Source organism: Argentina anserina, chromosome 5, assembly GCF_933775445.1.
Source record: "Argentina anserina chromosome 5, drPotAnse1.1, whole genome shotgun sequence".
Lineage (NCBI taxonomy): Eukaryota > Viridiplantae > Streptophyta > Magnoliopsida > Rosales > Rosaceae > Argentina > Argentina anserina.
The window spans coordinates 29,852-49,283 of record NC_065876.1 but is presented as its reverse complement, the minus strand read 5'-3'; the positions used below and the strand labels follow the sequence as shown (position 1 = coordinate 49,283).

At 37.5% G+C, this 19,432-nt stretch overlaps 3 protein-coding genes across 3 annotated transcripts in view; 1 reads left to right on the top strand and 2 right to left on the bottom strand.

Moving 5' to 3' along the window:
- LOC126794855 (basic transcription factor 3-like) overlaps positions 1–12,326 on the bottom strand; it is a 67,135-nt gene extending 54,809 nt beyond the window's left edge. The window contains exon 1 of the mRNA XM_050521647.1: positions 12,322–12,326. The gene's annotated coding sequence lies outside the window, so the exon portion shown is untranslated. The remainder of the gene's footprint in view (positions 1–12,321) is intronic.
- LOC126793798 (type I inositol polyphosphate 5-phosphatase 12-like) lies at positions 2,467–7,481 on the bottom strand. Its single transcript, XM_050520421.1, has 11 exons — positions 6,635–7,481; positions 6,174–6,426; positions 5,166–5,976; positions 4,798–4,922; positions 4,562–4,646; positions 4,188–4,350; positions 4,045–4,085; positions 3,676–3,946; positions 3,347–3,470; positions 2,890–3,250; positions 2,467–2,802 (listed from the first exon to the last, which is right to left on the bottom strand). The coding sequence occupies exons 1-11, from the start codon at positions 7,479–7,481 to the stop codon at positions 2,467–2,469; spliced, it is 3,417 nt and encodes a 1,138-aa protein (XP_050376378.1).
- On the top strand, positions 12,303–19,432 carry LOC126793797 (uncharacterized). The gene is made up of 7 exons (XM_050520420.1): positions 12,303–12,476; positions 12,640–12,872; positions 13,217–13,910; positions 14,622–14,988; positions 15,191–15,285; positions 18,227–18,421; positions 18,890–19,432. Exons 1-7 carry the CDS (start codon positions 12,303–12,305, stop codon positions 19,430–19,432), a joined length of 2,301 nt encoding a protein of 766 aa, XP_050376377.1.

The window sequence follows — 19,432 nt, the reverse complement described above, 5'->3', positions numbered from 1 at the left end:
ATAGAATAGAACTGCCGTCTTGTGTTAGCTTTTGGTCACTGGAGTACTATCCTGAAGTCTATAGCACCGTTCTAGAAGTTGGGGCTGACTGAATTTCAGTGAATCGGAAAAGCCGAAAGATACCGATTAAAGTTAATTGGTTTTTGGAAAATACTGAATTTACCAAAATGCTAGCTATACATGTGCGTGTATATATATACTAACATTCCTACACGCGCGATGCGCTTGTGTATTGGTCGCACTTGCGCGTGCGTTTATTTAGTTTTTTTAGACTAAACATTGACCTATGCATTGGCTTCCCTCGTCTCATCATGTTGCGTTTTAAGCGATGTGTATTATTTGGTTGTCTTATAGTTTACTTAACTCTTGCGGTATTCATATACTAAGTTGTGTTTTGCGTTATTCAGTTTTCTATGTGCGTGCGAGAGGTCGCCAATGCGCGTAAATTTGATTTTCAGTATTCGAATCCGGAAAGCAAAGACAAATCACCTATAAAACAGTAAACTCAAAAAAAAAAGAATATGCCATTAAAAATTCCAATATAAAGGTCGTATGCCAAAAAGTCAAAAAGGAATGAGAAGATTAAATTCCATGTATGAATTTTTTTTTTTGGATAGAAAATTCCATGTAAGAGTAATACTAACATAAGACACAGAAGTTCCTAATGGATATCACTAGTGCGTAAATAAATCTATTGAAAATAACTGTTTATGGATAAACAACCCATGCCATTACATATATATTTGTTTCTGACCAAATTCATTGAAGACCAAAACCTGATAAGTGAAAACGATTGAAAAGTCAGATGAATCCATGTGCAAATGAAAAGCTTATGCGGAGAAAATCATTGTACATAAGATACGTTGGATGAATCAACCTGATTGAAGAGAATAATAACTATACTTAAATGATTATCCAGAAGAGCCAATCTAGGAAAATGGTGTAACTGCAAGTATGCTAAAACGCACATAAATTGCAAATTAACATACCAAAAAACTTGTTGGGTACCTGCCATGGCCGGGCAAGATCAATTCAAAGGCCGTCTGCGATCAACCTGGCAAAACATTGCAAATTTGCAACATCATTGATAAGAACAAAGACGCAAAAGGAAGAGAAAAACAAAAGTGGAAACTTGCTACTTCAACTACGATGGTTGATTCATCAAGAAACTATGACACTTGAATAAAACTGTATAAATTGATCCCATGTAGACCGTTCCAATTGGATTGCTGCTAACACAAATGAAGAAATAAATAATTCAGTTATCTAAACAATGAAGTTAAAGAAATTAAAAACAGAGAGAATGATGATAATAGGAGGAGGACAATTGTAGGGATTTCTGAAAATTAAATCGCTGGCAGTTACATAAGGCCTATCTCTACTATTATAAAGCGAGCGCTCAAGAAAATCACCAAAATATGAATTTCTGAATATACGCCTTTGTAATTTTACACTCACACATAAGACAATAAGATAATTACATAAAACCACAAATGTTTAACCAATTTGTTTTTTGTCAAAATTATCTCTCGGGGTAAATAGAATTACGTAAATACTTGAATGAAATTGTGCAAACTCATACGATGAAAATATGTGGATCGCACGGAACGAGACTAGTTTGCTTGATTAACACTGATGATATCAAGCATAGTTTTTTTTTTTTTATCTTTGATCATCATGTAAGCATAAAACTGTATGATGCATGCCATTTCAATCAGACCTGGTTATAGGGGTCATCATGGGTCTGAACCAGTCTCATGTGGAAGGATGTAGAAGATTTTTATGCGGGAGCCTCTGACTATTTATTTTTCAAAGTTCAAACCAAACAATGTCGGCAATTTAGCGTTGCTCTATAAAGACTCTTTTCTTTTCCGTAATTTTTTTTATTTTTTAGGGTTTAACTTCTTTTCAGTCTTTTTTATGTAAATGGCTTTTCATTTTGGAATACCTATTTTCGAATTAATTTCTCTCTTTGCTGTCTGAAAGAAAATAGAATTATGGTTCTATTGTTATAACAGAAATTTGAGATCACAGATGAATGAGATGATCCTGTATCATATTACCAAGAGAACGAATGCCATTTCTATCAAACCTGTTATGAGAAAGTAAATTAAAAATCAATGTTGCTTGACTAAACTTTTGAGGTAAAGAATGAACCCTGTTGTCCTTCCGGAAGAAAAAGAAAAAGGAAAGAATTAACCCTGTTGATATTGAGAAAAAATGATGTTGCACGCTACTCATATAAAACTAAAACCTGTTCTATACTGCTGATTGAGTCATGCATAACAGGTCGGCTCTATGAGTGAATATATACAAATACCAAGTTCTTGGCCTACGATTTCTAGCAGAAGCATCCGCGCACTTGGCATCAGATTAAATTTGTCTTCAGTCTTCACTCTGTCTCTCCTACCAGGCAATGTGTCTAGCTACATGAAACTAGCTATTTGTGTTTGATAATGGCCAGTTTCAATGATTTTTTATGTTAGTTTCACTTGAACTGTTAGCAGGTTGCTTGTGAACTGGACTTCCCTGGCCTCTTCTAGAGCTGTTGGATTTAATGTCAATGCGAGGTACTGTCTTGGCTGAGAAGCAATGCCTGACACGGATTCGGTGAGTGTACGTTTGCGCTGAGCAGCTACCTTGGACATTCACCTGCAAAATCACTTCCTTATCGCGAGTGTCTTCACACCACCAATTCTGAGGGATGCCATCAACAAATTCTTCTAAAGTATGGAACTCTTCATGATGAACCGACACTTCCGCAGATTGATCAGGTTTAATCATGCCAGCTGCTGGTGTGACCTAAAGTCAAGAATTCAATTAAAGATGGAAATAAATAAAATCTAGCCACATGAAGCAGCTGCAGGCCAAAAGTTGTTAATTTTGTACCTCAAGCCATCTGGGAAGTCCGTTCGCACCTCTTGGGCGATAATCGGCCTCTTCTCCGTCCTCCTTGACAGTGGACTGACCTTCACAAATGATTTTAAAAATGGCCACATCCTTCATACATTTATTGGTGATACGCAGTATGGATGTATCCTGACTTTGGAGGATTATGTTGTTTGTGTTCACAGTAGTTTCAGGAACATAATTAAGTTCTTCAAGAATAGACCTGATTTTCTCATTGGATCTAATGATTTCCCCAAACTCCATTCTTCTTACCGATCTATCAACATGGGCAATTTGTACAGTTAATTTACACCGGACGGGTTTGTGATCACTGTCAGTTACATCCATGCATGCATCATACCTATTTCAAAGTTGATGGACAAACTTTGAGAAAAATAAGAAGTTGAAGAATAGAAGGCAGTATTAACATTTATATTTTCAAGTCATAGGAGCTTACTGTAAAATTGCTGAGACGACAGGGCACTCTAAACTGCACTCGGACACTTGAACTGACCGATTATCACGATATATTATTCTGTCACACCAGGCAGGAATTCGTTTCTTCTCACCAGCGTCATATCCTAGAAAAGATGCATATATTTAAATTTGTTGTCAAGTTGTTGACACAAAGCTTATGCAGGTGTTCTTAATGGTCAATTACCTTTATATATTATTTGGATATGGATCAATGAGTTTTGAGTATATACATGAACAAGCCAAAAGCTCAAATAGCAAGCTAGCTAATTCAGAAACTAATAGTACGTACTTTCATGCATTGTCAAATACCTGCTAAACCTGCTTGGTGTCTTTCAAACTTGTAAGTTGGAGGGAATCTGATGAGTGCCTCACGCATCCCTTGGAATACTTTCCCTGCTTTCATCTCTGCTCTAAGCTGATCTTTTTCTCTGAGCCAGTCAAAGCATCTTTGGGAAACAAAGTCCCTTGCTTCATCATAAGATATACCAAACAGTCGGTAATTGAAATCACCCAGAAAAACAACCACATCAGCTTCGGCTAATTCAGGTCTTGCTGCTTCTTCAGAGTTATTGCCTGCAGCCTAAAGTCCCAACTTCTTGTAAGTATTCTTGGCTAATTAAGATAAGAATTTAAGGTAGATAAGGGAATTATATACAAATGAATGGAACAAGTACATACATTTGTAGTCCGAACTGTGTTGACAGTAGTAGACACACCTGCTGCAAGACAGAGGACCCATGGCAAGCCAGAAGAGTAAAGCAGCCAAAATAAATATGTAGAGAAGGCAAGAGAGCAAGACAAAAACAGGTATGCTATCATACCAGCTGCTGTGTTAAGTAGAGATGATCGATTGAAGACCATATTTCGATAAATGTGATCAAAATCAGCATTGCGGCGATTGACAGCTTCCAAGTGTGCAGCCAAGTGACAGTTCACAAAGCACATTATCCGATCATAGACTCTGATTCTCAAACCCACACCTCCCTGGTTGACATCATAATGAGCTTGCTCACTATCATAAACTCATAGGTACTGAATTTGTTTCTACTATTCCATTTCTAAGAATTAATAATCAACCAGTACTTGCAAGGGTGCCGAAGCAATCTAATTTGTGCATTAAATAAATAATATGAAAGATATACGAGTACAAGACTATACATTCAACATTGAGCACTATGAATGGAGATATACGAACCTTGTTACCAATGGCTCGACCAAAGCCGCATGGAACTGCTCCAGCATCTATATCTCCGACGTGGGTTCTAAGGTTCTTTCTTACCCTAAATGAGCAGTATCAACTAATAATTAAGTCAAATATGAGGACAAATGAATAACATGATCCATATATATGGATATATCAAAACATGGGATATGATGCAGGCATATATTACATTAGGTGAGCCCAGAGTTTCCTTCACGCTAATCACTTACCAAAGAGATATGAGCAAGCCTGCTAGCTGCCTAGAACCCATACGTTCAAAAGTTTTTCCTTCTTCTAAAGCCTTTCCTATATTATCCAGCCACCAGTTCCCGACAGAACTCCCTTCAAGCCCTACCTACAAGTGCAATAGTAAGTGGTTGATAAATTGAATGTACACACACAAAGAATAGAGATGATATACATCTATCTACGACTTAATTGTTATTTTCCTATTATCTACAATATATATAAACCAGAGTTTAAACTACTTGAAAGAATGATTGACAACTTGTTAGCCAAATTATTCGCATTCACTCAAGTAGTTAACCATAATCAATCCACAATCATCTCTAATTGATCGATCGAGCAAAGATCTTACAGTTTCTTTCGCCGCAGACATTGCAAGAAAACCTGCACCCATTTCTACTTCTTGCAACCCAACAACTACAATACCAACGTCTGGCACAGCAGAACCCAACCATGACATGAGGGACTCATGAGATGCTCTTCCTTGACCAACATTCCATGTGCCAATTAAAATTCTGACATTGTCTCTTCTAGTGTATGAACTTTCCTTGGCAGCCAATTCAGAACGTACTATGTCATCAGTAGGTCCTGGAGATTTGATATTCCATTCACGTATACCACCATGAGTAGCCAAGCTATAGATACAACCAGTTCCACTTGCCAATTTTATGACTGGACAACTGTGTGCAACCCATCCTGCAATCAGATTTCCCTCAAGATCCAAGACCTGAATGTGACCACTCACATATCCTACATATATACGTGCCCCAAAAGTGCAAAAGCACTGGACAGCCGAAGAGAAGTGATTAAAATCTCGAACACGGTTTCCATTCCCATCCCACTGTATCAACAAACCATTTGTACATCCGCTCCATATCATGCCATCTGCAGTTAGCACCAGTGCTTCCGTTTTCTTGGTTTCTTCTACAAATGCCCCTGCCCCTCTGGTTGCAACTCGGCGAACAGCATCTGCCGCTCCCATTATAGCATTGCGTGACCGTTGCAAGAAGCCATGCGGTTTATCCTTCTTATTTGAAACGAATTTCACCTTCATCTCATCTTCCATTGATGCTTGTTCTTGCTGCACTGACGACATGTCAACTCTATTCTCAATCTGACCTTCTATATTAAACACTTTTACAAGCTCTCGTGTACGAGCATCCCTGGAGCCAGGTAAATCAACATCACATATCTTTACACATTTTATTTCAAATTTTCAATGAAAATTGACTTTTGTGCGATGTAATCATCATTATGTTGATAATGACCAAATCATTGGCAATCCACAAGGATGCAGATTATGTTTTTTAGCCAAAAAACAGTCATAACATGTAAACTACGGATCAAATCAAATACTAACCACAATGAGAAAGACATGGACCCAGTACACCAAACTTTTGCTCTAAAATAATCAGATAACAAACCCTTCACATCCTGAGAAGATATACTGCAAACACCATTTACAGTAACCTGGCTCCTGAGGTCAATGCATGACCTCTCCACCAGTAAAGCTGCCATGTGTCTTTCCTCCGGCTTCAAAGAAAGAGATTTTTCAAGGGATTCCCATGGCCAGATCTTAATAACACCACCCTCAGAACCTGACCACATATCACCTGGATCACAGCAACATGATATCAGAGATTTGTTAAAATTGGGAACTGCTGCACAACAGTTACACATATAATGCATAAATTCTGGCCTGGAGTAATTTGCAATCAGATCAACATACAGTCTCATAAACGAAAGGAACTGACATGACACCAGAAAAACACTGAGATATAAAGTAATGTTATGGATAGTAAAGGTTGTAAGTTAATTTACCATAAGAAGTCATAACCATGGCAAGAACAGGACCGCGGTGCGCCTGCCATGAAAGCCCTTCCTTAAAAGGAGTAGAAGCGTCCAAAGGCTGATCCATCTTCCACGATCTAATCTTTCCATCCTTATGCCCAGACCAAATCAACTTATTCCCCACATCAACCATCAAAGACATGGCAGGAGAGGTATTTGCAGATTCATAGTAAGGCGCTGCATCTTCATCACCCCTCAGGACCCTGCCTCCAAGACCGCACCCGGGTTCAAATACATCCTTAAGATTCCAGACCCTGACTCCACCCTCCTGACCAGCCCACAGTTGTGTCTCGGTGCACGCAATGGTTCTAAGGAACCTCCCTACCTGAGTTTCCCTCAAAGGGTGTGGTCTCAACTCCAAACATGGAGGCCTACCTGGATGCACTGCAGCTCGCGTTGGAAACTTAAAGATTCCTGTTCCACCGCCACTCCCTATGAATTCAGGTAATGGCTGGCTTTCCTTGGCGCTGCCGGCATCATGATGATCGATACCACCCTCCATGCACAGGCCTTGGTCTAATCTCTGCGAGGAGGAGACGTACTCCTCAGCACTCATGGGAACGTTGGATGACGAAGTGGTGGTGTTGGAGGAGTAAGGAAAGAAATCATCGTCCGAAGAATCGTAGTAGGGGTCGGCATTAACAACGTTCTTGGGTACCTGCACGTCATCGAGGCTATGCTTGCGTAGTTGGTGCCGTTTCTGAGCTGTGGTTCCACGCAGTTGCTGGCTCAATGAGTGCGATTTCCGGGGCGGAGCAGGAGCGGAGCTTAACCCTGCCAGTGCATCTCTGTCCTCATCCTCACTCCTTTCGTCCATACTTTTCTACGTTTAGAAGAAGAGCTATGTTCTTGGCTTGCTAGCTAAGCTACCTGCATTCATATCATGAGCGTAAATGATTTGACATTAATGTCGATCATTTTGGATGGTCACTGGTCAGACGTGCTACACAAGAAGCTGATCAATACTATAGGAAATGGTTGATGGTCACGATCTGATCGAAAACACGTTGAAACCCAGAAACGATTGGAAGAAAGGGTCTAAACGTTTTGAGTTAGTTGGCAAGGAAGGCAAAGAGAACTCGCGGAAAAAATGGATCAAGGAGGGCAAAAAAAATTCCAATATAAAGGTCGTATGCCAAAAAGTCAAAAAGGGAATGAGAAGATTAAATTCCATGTATGAATTTTTTTTTTGGATAGAAAATTCCATGTAAGAGTAATACTAACATAAGACACAGAAGTTCCTAATGGATATCACTAGTGCGTAAATAAATCTATTGAAAATAACTGTTTATGGATAAACAACCCATGCCATTACATATATATTTGTTTCTGACCAAATTCATTGAAGACCAAAACCTGATAAGTGAAAACGATTGAAAAGTCAGATGAATCCATGTGCAAATGAAAAGCTTATGCGGAGAAAATCATTGTACATAAGATACGTTGGATGAATCAACCTGATTGAAGAGAATAATAACTATACTTAAATGATTATCCAGAAGAGCCAATCTAGGAAAATGGTGTAACTGCAAGTATGCTAAAACGCACATAAATTGCAAATTAACATACCAAAAAACTTGTTGGGTACCTGCCATGGCCGGGCAAGATCAATTCAAAGGCCGTCTGCGATCAACCTGGCAAAACATTGCAAATTTGCAACATCATTGATAAGAATAATAGATTTAATAGAGGCATGCAGCAGTATAGGCTGAAGGATTGTTATAACAGTAATAGGGGCACATGCAGCTAAGTTGCTTTTGGTGTCGGAGGTCTGTTTATGGCTATGCTGTGGTTTGCGTTATATACAAGGGTCCGAGAGCTTCAGAAAAGTCTGTGTCCCAGACCAACGTTGATCAGTTCTCATTGTCGATCTGAATTTAAAACAATGTTGATAAGTTATAGTCATACACCACTAACAACAGATTGAAAACATTTCTTACTTTGATCAAAGAATGCATCAAAAGGATAATTTTCTTTATCAACAACAGATGGTGGTTTTATAGCAATCTGAAGCTTTAAAGACGTAGGGGGACATTGCCATTAGAGTGATTAGACAAAACCCAGACTGCCCGGGAATGAGCATAACTGCCTTAGAAATCACACATGATATCAAACATCATCTTTTAACCAAATGATAAGATCACATTCCTGAAAAACAAACCGAGCAACTGGATGACGGATTGGACTATATCAGACATCAAAATCTGAGAAGCAGTGTCGTAAAGATTCTACTTTCTTCAATTATTAAGCATTTAATCTGTCTAGACAATCAGATTCAAACAGACTCCTCAATTCAAGGTACAACAGCGTTCCAGACAATCAGATTCAAACAGACTCCTCAATTCAAGGTACAACAGCGTTCCAGACAATCTGATTCAACCACAAGTAGTAAAACTATAACAACCATCAATAGCAAGTTCAGACATAAAACTCAAGAATAATCATATTCACTATCGAAATTGATAAGAATAACAATGGAACGATATCACATGTCAAAACTAGCTATGGCTTTAATCTCTGTGTATTTATTTATTAAAGGCTTTAATCTCTGTCTTTGGTATAGGATTATATAACAAAAATGTGAATATTAGGGATACCCTATAAAAAAAAGTGGATATGGGATTTATTCTAGTTCAACTTCGATAAAATCTCTTGTAAAATAATAAAAAATCACGAGTAAGACAAATCTTACATATATAACTTATCACCGTCTTAACTTCACCGTGTACAAATCCCTAGATAAACTATGCCATCTGAGAAGATGCTTCATGAATACGGCTAAAACTAGTGGGGAGGTCTCCTCTGTACCTTTTAGTTCCTCACCTTTATATCATTTCAGGAATACAGAACATAACCTTTGTAATGCAGGATATAATTAGATAAGGATAGCAGTTTCTTTAGAATTTCCTTAAGAATATTATATATAGGATATATTTAGTTGACCCTACCAACCTATTGTTATCAGGACTCACCTATCGAAGTTGGTCAAAAATTATCTGTAGTCTCTGTTTAAAGTGGTGAAATTCTACAGTAGAAGAAGTCACCTAGCTTCTACCAATCTTCAATAACATGCCAGACTAAGGTGCATTTTAATTTTAGACAAAGCTCATAAGTTTTTTTTTTGTTAGAGATTCCATGCGTCTGCATGAATGACGACGGTTTTTTTAATATTTATTTAATAAAGTAGGGTAAGACTAAAACCCTACCGAGAAATCTCAAAAGAAAAATAAAAAGAAAGTAGATAATTCTATTATGAAAACTGATAATTCGGAAATTCCAAGTAATCAGTTTGTAAAAACTTAACGAGCATACTAGGGGGCTATCATACCAAGCAAAAAAGTCATTGGTGAGGCCTAAATTGGTCATTCTGTCAACTACCGCATTTCATTCTCTGAATATATGACTGCATCGAAAAGACATCTGACGGACTTTAGATAGACAGTTGTGTCAACGGACTTTTAAGTTTCACGGGGGAGAGAAAAGATTTAGAAGAAAAACATGACACCACACTTACAGAGTCACTTTCCAACAATAAGTATAACTAACCTCTAGCAATAGCAATTTCAATTGCCAAAATCACAATATAAAAGCTCTGAATAAAAAGAGGAATTCCAACCAAGTGATTGACAAAAAACCCCTAAAAATCACCTGAAGAATCCCGAAAAACACCCTCACATGCTGCTGGACCTGGGTTACCTTTAGCCAATCCGTCAGTGTTAACTTTAACCCAATGATAAATTGGTGTATGTCATAAAACATGTTGTATTTTTTTTTATCCTTACAACGGTTGGGAACAACACCCATAGAGGCCAATAAACGGGCATCAAGAACACCTTTAAAGTGACCAAGAGCAAAATGGCTAATTTGACGAATCCAAGCCAGAATTGAGCAACACAAGTTAAAAAAAATTGGGGGACGATTGTCAAACCGTAGCCTATTATGAACCTTCCATAAGGCCATGAAGGTAAACATGCCTGTCACTAGCCACATATTATAAAGTTGAGAGGAGAAAGGTTTTCGACAATAGCTTACCCAAAAATCTATCAAAGAGGCTGAAGTAGAAAAAGAAGTGGCAAACTGAACTGTCGGCCACCTCCAGGCACGTTGAGAAAAATGACATTGTAAAAATAAGTGCAAAGAAGTCTCAACATAACAATAACAAAGCTGACAGATAGACACCACATGAATTCCACATATTTGCATCCTATCATTAGTAGGTAGCCGGTCGAATATAATTCTCAAAACCAAAAAAAAATAACGAGGAGGAATGTAATACCGCCATATATTAGATGCCCACACTTTTACAGGGAGATGATGTCTCATAAAATATGTGATGCACATATACGTGGGAAAAATTGAATGCCCGTATCATACTCTTATCGGGTACGGATACAGTATGGATATGCTACATTTACGTATCCTTTGCTAAAACTATTCTCATTAAATATTGATGATCCTGTAGTACTCTTATGAAAACTCATGGTTCTTATTCATAATGAAGACTGATGGTTCTTATTCATAATGAAGACTCATTTTGGTAAACACATGAACAAGAATCAACATTGTGATTGTTTCAAATTCCAGATAAATTAGAAAACATTCTTATGTTGATTGTTTTTCTCTCTCTCTCATAACTAACATTTTATCTCCTATTCTTTCTCAAGATCATTTCCGATTAGTATATATATGATCTCATATCGTTGAAAAGTCGAGGGTCACTCCCTAAATGAATAAAAACTATCATTCTATTCAAAAATAAAAACTATCATTTATACTAAGTTAGAAGTGAAGGAACGGGTTAGATTGTTTTTCCTCATAACGCTAGTTGTAGATGGGTTTTTCCAGTTATTGTGGTGTTTGTGTTAGCGACACAACAACTAGGTTGTTTTTCATTAGCGACAATAGCAACATACTAGACTTTACTCATGAGTTCAGTTAGGATCGCGCCACTTATGCTAGGTTTCCGTTTGAAACTTGGCAAACTAGTCTTGAATCTATTGGGATGTTCCTTTGGTATACTTTTTATCAATCAGATTAAGCTATATGCAATGACAATATATTATAAGTTCACGAAATATGGATCAATTTGATGATGAACAACAGAACAAACAAGTATGATAGAGAGTTTGATATAACTTTTACTTTTTTCTATAAAAATAAATAAATATTTTCTAAAATAACTAAAAAATTATAATAGAGAGCTATAGGTGGTTTAAAATTTAAATCCAGTCATTCAGATTTGAATTTTTAAGCCAAGAGTTGGAGATGCTCTCCGAGTCTCCTCAATGGGTTTCACCCACCGCCGCTCATAATCTACGGTCCGTAGATCGATAATTACTTTGGATTGGGCACTAGACTTTAATATCAACTCCTCATGTGTGGTCGTACAGTCACAACCGTGAGTCCAGACTCGAGACCATGATGTTCCTCCTTCCCCACCTACGACGCAGAAAGCAATAGTAAATGACTAAATGCGAAGCTTCTCCAGCAGCACCCGATTCTTGAACAAATCCAAATTTCACACTCTTCCTCTTCCTCCGCGTATCAGATTCTGGCCTCATGGATCGGACACCCTCAACCACTCGAGGCCTCTCTTCTCACCAACAACAGCAACTCGTGTGATATTCAGATTCTCAAAATGTTGGTGTCGTTGAGTATTGGGTTTTTGTTCGGGGTATTGGCGATTTTGGGCGCTGAAGCCGTGCTACTCTACTTGGTCATCAACAAATTACAATTCAAAACCAAAAAGCCCCAGCACACAGATATCCCAAAATCTCAGGAAATCCCTCGCCAATCCCTAGAATTCAAACAGGTCAGATTCTACTGCTTTTCTCTTAATTGATGTTCTCTTACCATTGCAGCCAATTCAATCAACTCTACTCTATGTATTTATCTTAATTATACACTTAACACAATGCATTATCAGCAGCTTGACACCTCATAGTTTACATTCTAGTGTCTTCATTATGTCTTAGGGAGTTGTTTGGGTTCTAGAACCAGAAAAAGTTCCAAAAATATGGCAGGATAGAGTATCAAGAGAGCAAAAGAGAAAGAAGGAATTCTACGAGATTTCTCCTATTAAAAAGTATGCAAAATTGAAGAATCAACTACTCCTTCTTACAGAATCAGATGGTTCCCAGTCAGCCGTTCCGTTAAAGAGCTGCACTGTTGAAGCGGTTTCTTCCACTAGTCTTGCTTCTAGAAAATGGTAATAAACCGCACATCCTTCTACTTTAAATGCTATTTGACACACTACTTACCCATTAAGTGCCTTGTATGTTTTAATCATTACTTCCTTGCTTACTTATAATTGATTTGAATAAGATGAAGGGTATGAACATTTATTAAAATAAATAAATAAACCTTAGTCTGTCCCTATTAAGAAGGGCTTCTGTTTGACAGTCATTCCACAAAATTATTTTTGGGAAGTTTGTCCATTACCCTATGGTATAAGTTCCATATTTTTGTTTTTAACTCATGGTTCCATAATTTATCTTATAATGGTCACTGCTGCATTTGGTCTCCGGTTAACAGAAGTATCATTTCTTTTAGGGCCAAACGGTTCCCATTAAAATTGGAAAGCAAGACTACCATAATCTACAAGGGAAGTAAGATATTCTATATATATCTTGAAACTTCATGGGAGAAGGAATCATGGTGTAAAGCTCTACGTTCAGCATCTTGTGATGACAAAGAGAAACTTGACCGGTTTGCCAAGTTGCACGAACAATTTCAATGTTACTTGACATTGTTAAATGCTGGATACCCCTCATTCATGAAATATTCTGGAGTGTTATCTGCTACGGAGTCTGCTGATAGGGCAAGCAGAATTGATGGTACTTCCTCGAAGGTTCGTCTGTTCTTGAAAAAACTCACTAAGAAGAATACTAAAGTTGGCCCAGATAACAAGCTGAGCTGGATTTCATCCTTAGGTCGCGAAGAAAGGAAGGTGTTTGAGAAATTTCGACCATGCCAGGATTCTGTTTCTGTGATTAGCTCGGGTGATCCTAGTCCACCAGTGAAGAGAGCTCAAAGTTTTTCTGAAGGGAATACGGCTATCCCACTATCGTCAACCTTAATTCATACCGGTAGCCAAAGTCATACTTCTGTCATATCCGATGCTGACTCTGAGGAAAAGCTTAATAGTGATGATGGAACACTTTGTTTGAATTTGTTACTTTCACGGCTATTCTTTGACGCCAAAAGTAGCATGGAGATGAAAACATCCATACAAGCTCAGATTCAGGTCTACTATATGTCAATGGCATCTAATTAGTTATGTAGCTGGACATGAATTCACCTTCTCATATGTCATACTTGCTCTTATGTGCACCTTTACACACACTCACATGAATGCAGGCAACAATGCTTAGGCACTGTACACCATATTTCTCAAGAGTTTTAGTTGATCATTGTATGTGTTGCCTTCATGTCGACAAGATGATTATGTTAAGGGACATGAGTCATCTTCTGAAATTTCCTGCATCAAAATATGATTGTTAAACACTGAAGAAATCGACCTATTAATGGATTCATGAATATGTGCGCGTACACATTGATTGTGTGCTTTCTATTGTTAGTTTGGAGTACTCGTTACTCTTGTTGTTTAACAAATGACAGCTAAGGATGAGCATATCTAATTTTCAGACCAAGTATATAGGTTACATTAACTTTTTAATTCAGTATTTGGGTCTCTTTCATGTAACTGGACCTCCAGATAGACTACATGCTCCAGGGCATGTGGGCATCTTAACTCTAGTTTCCATATTGTTTTAATAGAACCCTAATCTCCATTATTGAGGAACAGTTCTTCATAGGTTAGGACTATATAACTATTGTGTATATGCAGATACTGGATTGTTTTCTGTATTTTCACAAATTCTCTTCTTATAGTTATATAGTTCGTCTGTACATAAAAATATAACTTTTACCGTGTCTGATTCTTCTTCCTTGACAGAGGACATTGTCCAATATGAGGACCCCGAGTTATGTAGGTGATGTGATCTGTACAGAACTTAATATTGGGAATCTCCCACCTTATATACATGGCATGAGAGTCATCCCCATGGACATGAGTGATGTGTGGGCTTTAGAGGTTGATATTGGGTATTATGGTGGTGCGGTGTTAGACGTTGAAACAAGATTGGAAGTTCGTGAATTAGATTTCCCTAAAGGCATTGGGGATGCAAGTTCCGATTCAGGCTCTGCTAGGGATATGTCAACCGATCTTTTTGAAGAATTTGAGTATTTTGGAAAGCATTTGAATCTTGTTGAAGGTGAAGTTGATGCAGTAGAGCCTAAGGAGGAGTGCGATCCAAAACCAGGTTAGCATGTAGAACTAATTAATCTTTTTGTGTATTTTACTGTCTTCCACATACACCTTTTGAACTTTTGATTGTTAATCGTGTGTATGCACTAGATAGGAGCTTGTAGTTTTGGTGATTTTAGAAATGACTTAATGTTTATGCGTTAAACTGGTTCAACAACTCTTAATGAAATATGATGGAAGTTTCAATTGTGTTGCAGATGGATTAAAAATCTCTAAGAGCAGTATGCCTGCATCAAGTAATGGATCTAGGTGGAAATCGCTTCTAAATTCTATAGCCAAACATGTTTCCCAGGTTTGTAGATGGGTAGATGCACGTGTTCATTTCTAATGTCATGTGCATTCCCCCCTTTTTTTTAGCTCGACTCCACACACACCATCACCATGACTACTGCATATCTGTACTTCAATCCAGAAGCTAATTATGGCAGTTAGGTTTTTGCTTTGAGCAGCATTCAGTTTTTCTTTTGTCCTGTTTAAATTAGTTTATAATAACTATTCAATTCGTAGTCATTCATAGATTAGTTATAAGGTGAAGAATCGAGGTGCTTAATGAGTAGGTTAACATAGTAAAAAATTGGAAGAGGTGATCGCCTTATCTGATGGTGGGCTAGATTTGACCTTTATGGCGGGTAGGTGGTGCTATTAGCCCTCGCTATTTGGCTAGAAAAGCTTCTTGAGGAGGAAGTAATTAGAAGTGCAATTATTAAATGTATTATGAGAAGTCCCTTTGCCCAGATGTTGGGCAGTTTTTCTAGACTATATAGGATGTGGTCAAGTATGACTTTCTGAACATTTGCATAAATTATCAATTGGACTGTCAATACTTAAGGTTTGTTTCGTTGATCTTTAAGAAGCACTGTCAAAACAACTTCCAGAGCAGAAGGAGCCTTTGTTAAGAATTGCAACGCTTGTGACTATGCTGATTGCGATTTATTAGAACATGCGAGTTTGGTAGGGTTGTGACTTGTGACAAAGGAATGAAGTATCCTTCATAAACTGGGAAATAGTTTAGAGGCTGAAACAGGAAGAGGGGAACCCAAAAATTACAAATTACAGTGTCTTTTTGACAATGGTGGTAGACTTGAGCAGAACTCTGGTATACTGTTATTAGAATCGAGGATGGGTTGGCTTCCAACTATTGGGACTTTAGAGGGTGGATAACAAGGTACATCATGCCATGCAAATGTAATCTCACGATTTATCCTTCCTTTGCTCTTTTAGTCCTCTTTCCAATGTGGGGGAGTAGGACTTTTTTTTTTTGCATGGATTCTTGAGTTTTTTTTTTCATTTGCAAGTATCAATTATGTTGTTATATGGGTAAATTCCTCCTATGGTACCTGATGTTTGGCTACTTGGACAATATGGTACCTGATGTATGAAAGCGGACAATTTGGTACCTAAAGTTCTCAAATTTAGGCCATTTTGGTACCTCTATCAATTTTGACCATATTTTCAAGGTTATTTCCGTCATTCTAGTCCTAAATTCATTAAATTCACATTTTTCTTCATTTCTTCCTATAATTACCTCTCTTTGGAGATAATTAAATTGATATATCTAATCCACTTAGCATCTACTTCGCATATATCGAAAATAATTTTTTTTCTTAATATACTTATTGTATCCTAATTATTTTCTGCAAAGGAAATAAATTGCCTTTATGCAATTGTAATTTTTATCAAAAATTTTTTAATTACTTATAATTAAAATTAATTTAGATTGATAGCTACATTATGAAAACGTATATACGTAAATCATCACAGATACTAAGTAGATGAGTTATCAAATTTTTAGTGATAACTTAGAGGCAATTTAGAGGTATTATAAAAAAATGAAGTAAAGTTGAGATAAGATGACTAAAATAACCCTGAAAATATGGTCAAAATTGACATAAGTACCAAAATGGCCTAAATTTGAGAACTTTAGGTACCAAATTGTCCGCTTTCATACATCAGGTACCAAATTGTCCAAGTAGCCAAACATCAGGTACCATAAGAGGAATTTACCCTTGTTATATTTGTACACAATTCCCAAATTTTTACTTGGTCACACCTTCTTTAGTCTTACTCTGATTTGCTGAAATTATGTTGGAACCAACCCCTTAGGAGGAATCTAAGTCACAAGCCTTTGTGTTTCATTGTCATGTGTGGGAGATTTAGGTTGTTCAGGCTTATGTGGATCTTCTCGACTCCATTTCATTGTTGTTCGAATCCAGACCTTCCTACTTTTGGTCTTTTATTTTATTTGGAAAGCTCAGATCCCTACCTAATTTATGGCTTCCACTGTTTGGCCAGTGGTCTTACACTCTTACCTTATAACTGATAGTTGTCATGTGGTTCAAAGGATATGTTTATATCTCCCAACTGGTGCGCCAAGTTAATGATTCCATAAGAAGTTAGCCCCCCCTCCCTTTTTTTTTATCCTCCATCAGGATGCTGCGCAAAACAGCGAAGAAACCTTTGAAATACATATTTTATCTTCGACATTGGTAGGTGGAGGTAATGGGTGGGCCACAAGTCTGGGGAATTTTGCAATACTTCCAATTCATTGGTTGTTTACTCGAGAGGAATGGAGAACTCTGAATAGGAGATGTCGTCTTTGTCTGGATCAGATTTATTTCCTCCCTCAGGCAACTGTATTTCAAGGGTACTATGCTTGGGATGGTCAAGTCGGATTTGTTTGACCTTTCAGCTTAAATGAGACTGTTAGCTTGTTTCACTTTGGGGTTTTGTGGGACTTCTATTGAACCCTGGGGTGTTTTCTCTTGATGGACTTCTTGTCCACCTTCTTTCGTCTCCTCTTTCATAAGAAGAGAAAGCCATGATCGTATAGACATACGAGTTGAGCTAATGTTATTTTTATGTTATGTAGATAGTGTATTAAACCATGAGGGTACAAAGGATCATGGTTAATGAATAAAACCATAGTTTTTAGGAAACAAGCGTTTTAAACGTAGTAATATTGTAAACCAAGGTGCCGTTTCTGGAGAGGCAGTTGCCAAATGTTTTGATGATCAGCTAGATTAATAATGGTAAATTATTAATTATTAAACTTGTTTTAGTATGTGCTTCTGTTATTAGGACATCTCTCTCCCTCTCCCTCCCTCTCCCTCTCTCTCTCTCTCACACAGACACCCCAACAGTTCATACATTCTCTTATTTATATGTGGATTCAAACTTTAAAGTTTTAATTAATAGAACTTATGCGTTCACTGACTGATTAAATTTAATTAAAGGTGCCTCTATCTTTGGCAATAAGGATAACTTCCCTTCGAGGAACATTGCGGTTACACATCAAGCCGCCTCCTTCAGATCGGTTGTGGTTTAGCTTTACATCCATGCCTGATATTGATTTCAACCTGGACTCATCAGTGGGAGATCACAAGATTACTAGTGGCCGCATAGCTTTGTTTCTGATCAGCCGATTTAAGGTACATAATTTTCTTTCATCTTCACTAGTTCTCCTTTTATTCATTCCTTCAATATGCTTATAACGTATAAAGAAACAACTTACACGAGTGATTGATTTATTTCGCCTAAATAAGCCCACAAGTTATTGTTGCTTTCTTAAATTTTCTGGCTAGATTGCTCAGCTTAGTTTGACAGTAGCCTTTATACAAATACAATAAATTTTTATGATTTTAATTAGGAGTAATTTCAGTTTACTACCCTAAACTTTAAGTCAGTTATCAGTTGTGCCCCTCTTTTATTGATTTATTGTATTAACGAATAATTTGACTGAAACTGCTCCAATTTTTTAATTGATCTTAGGCATTGATCACATATGATAGTAGTATCCATGTGCATGATGATATCATTGCTATGCTTGAATATTTGTTTCAACATGAAGTACCAAATATTGCTAGATCTTCCGCTGAAGCTTCATTTCACTGGTACAGGCCGCCATCCGTGAAACCCTAGTGCTTCCAAACTTTGATAATGTATGCATACCATGGATGCTTGCAGAAAAGGATGACTGGGTACCTCGGATGATTGCTCCTTTCATATGGGTTAACCAAGAATCCATGAATGATTCCCCTACTATTCTATGTGAAGTGCCAACTGAGGAAAAATACAGGACGGAATCTGGTGGGGGAACCTCTAGTGATCAATCACAGGGCAAGAATCAAAAACTAAAAAAAGCCGATTCTGTTGAAAAAAAGAGGCATGAATCCACAAATATGTTAGCCTTTCAAGTGAGTTCCAATGATCTGTCAGCTGGGACTAGCAATGGGACCAGCCGAGAACTAAGAACTCCATTATTGGTGAATGGTGAACCGCAAGAACCTCACACACAAAAGCTAGATGATATGGTGGAGTGTCAATCTCCATCGAGGTCTCTAATTTTGTTTGATAAGCAGGGTAGTCTTGACAGTGAAGAGTGTAATAACCCCAATTTTTCAAAACGATATTTGGTTGAATTAAATTCTATTAAGTTGTGA

Excerpts from the sequence above, each read along its gene's own strand:
- LOC126793798 (XM_050520421.1), bottom strand. The coding sequence starts at position 7,481 with ATGGACGAAAGGAGTGAGGATGAGGACAGAGATGCACTGGCAGGGTTA. Across the intron at positions 5,977-6,173 it reads TCCATGTCTTTCTCATTGTG|GGATGCTCGTACACGAGAGC; the intron begins GTTAGTATTTGA and ends ACCTGGCTCCAG. Across the intron at positions 4,923-5,165 it reads TGTCTGCGGCGAAAGAAACT|GTAGGGCTTGAAGGGAGTTC; the intron begins GTAAGATCTTTG and ends TTGCACTTGTAG.
- LOC126793797 (XM_050520420.1), top strand. The coding sequence starts at position 12,303 with ATGTTGGTGTCGTTGAGTATTGGGTTTTTGTTCGGGGTATTGGCGATT. Across the intron at positions 13,911-14,621 it reads CCATACAAGCTCAGATTCAG|AGGACATTGTCCAATATGAG; the intron begins GTCTACTATATG and ends CTTCCTTGACAG. Across the intron at positions 15,286-18,226 it reads TAGCCAAACATGTTTCCCAG|GTGCCTCTATCTTTGGCAAT; the intron begins GTTTGTAGATGG and ends ATTTAATTAAAG.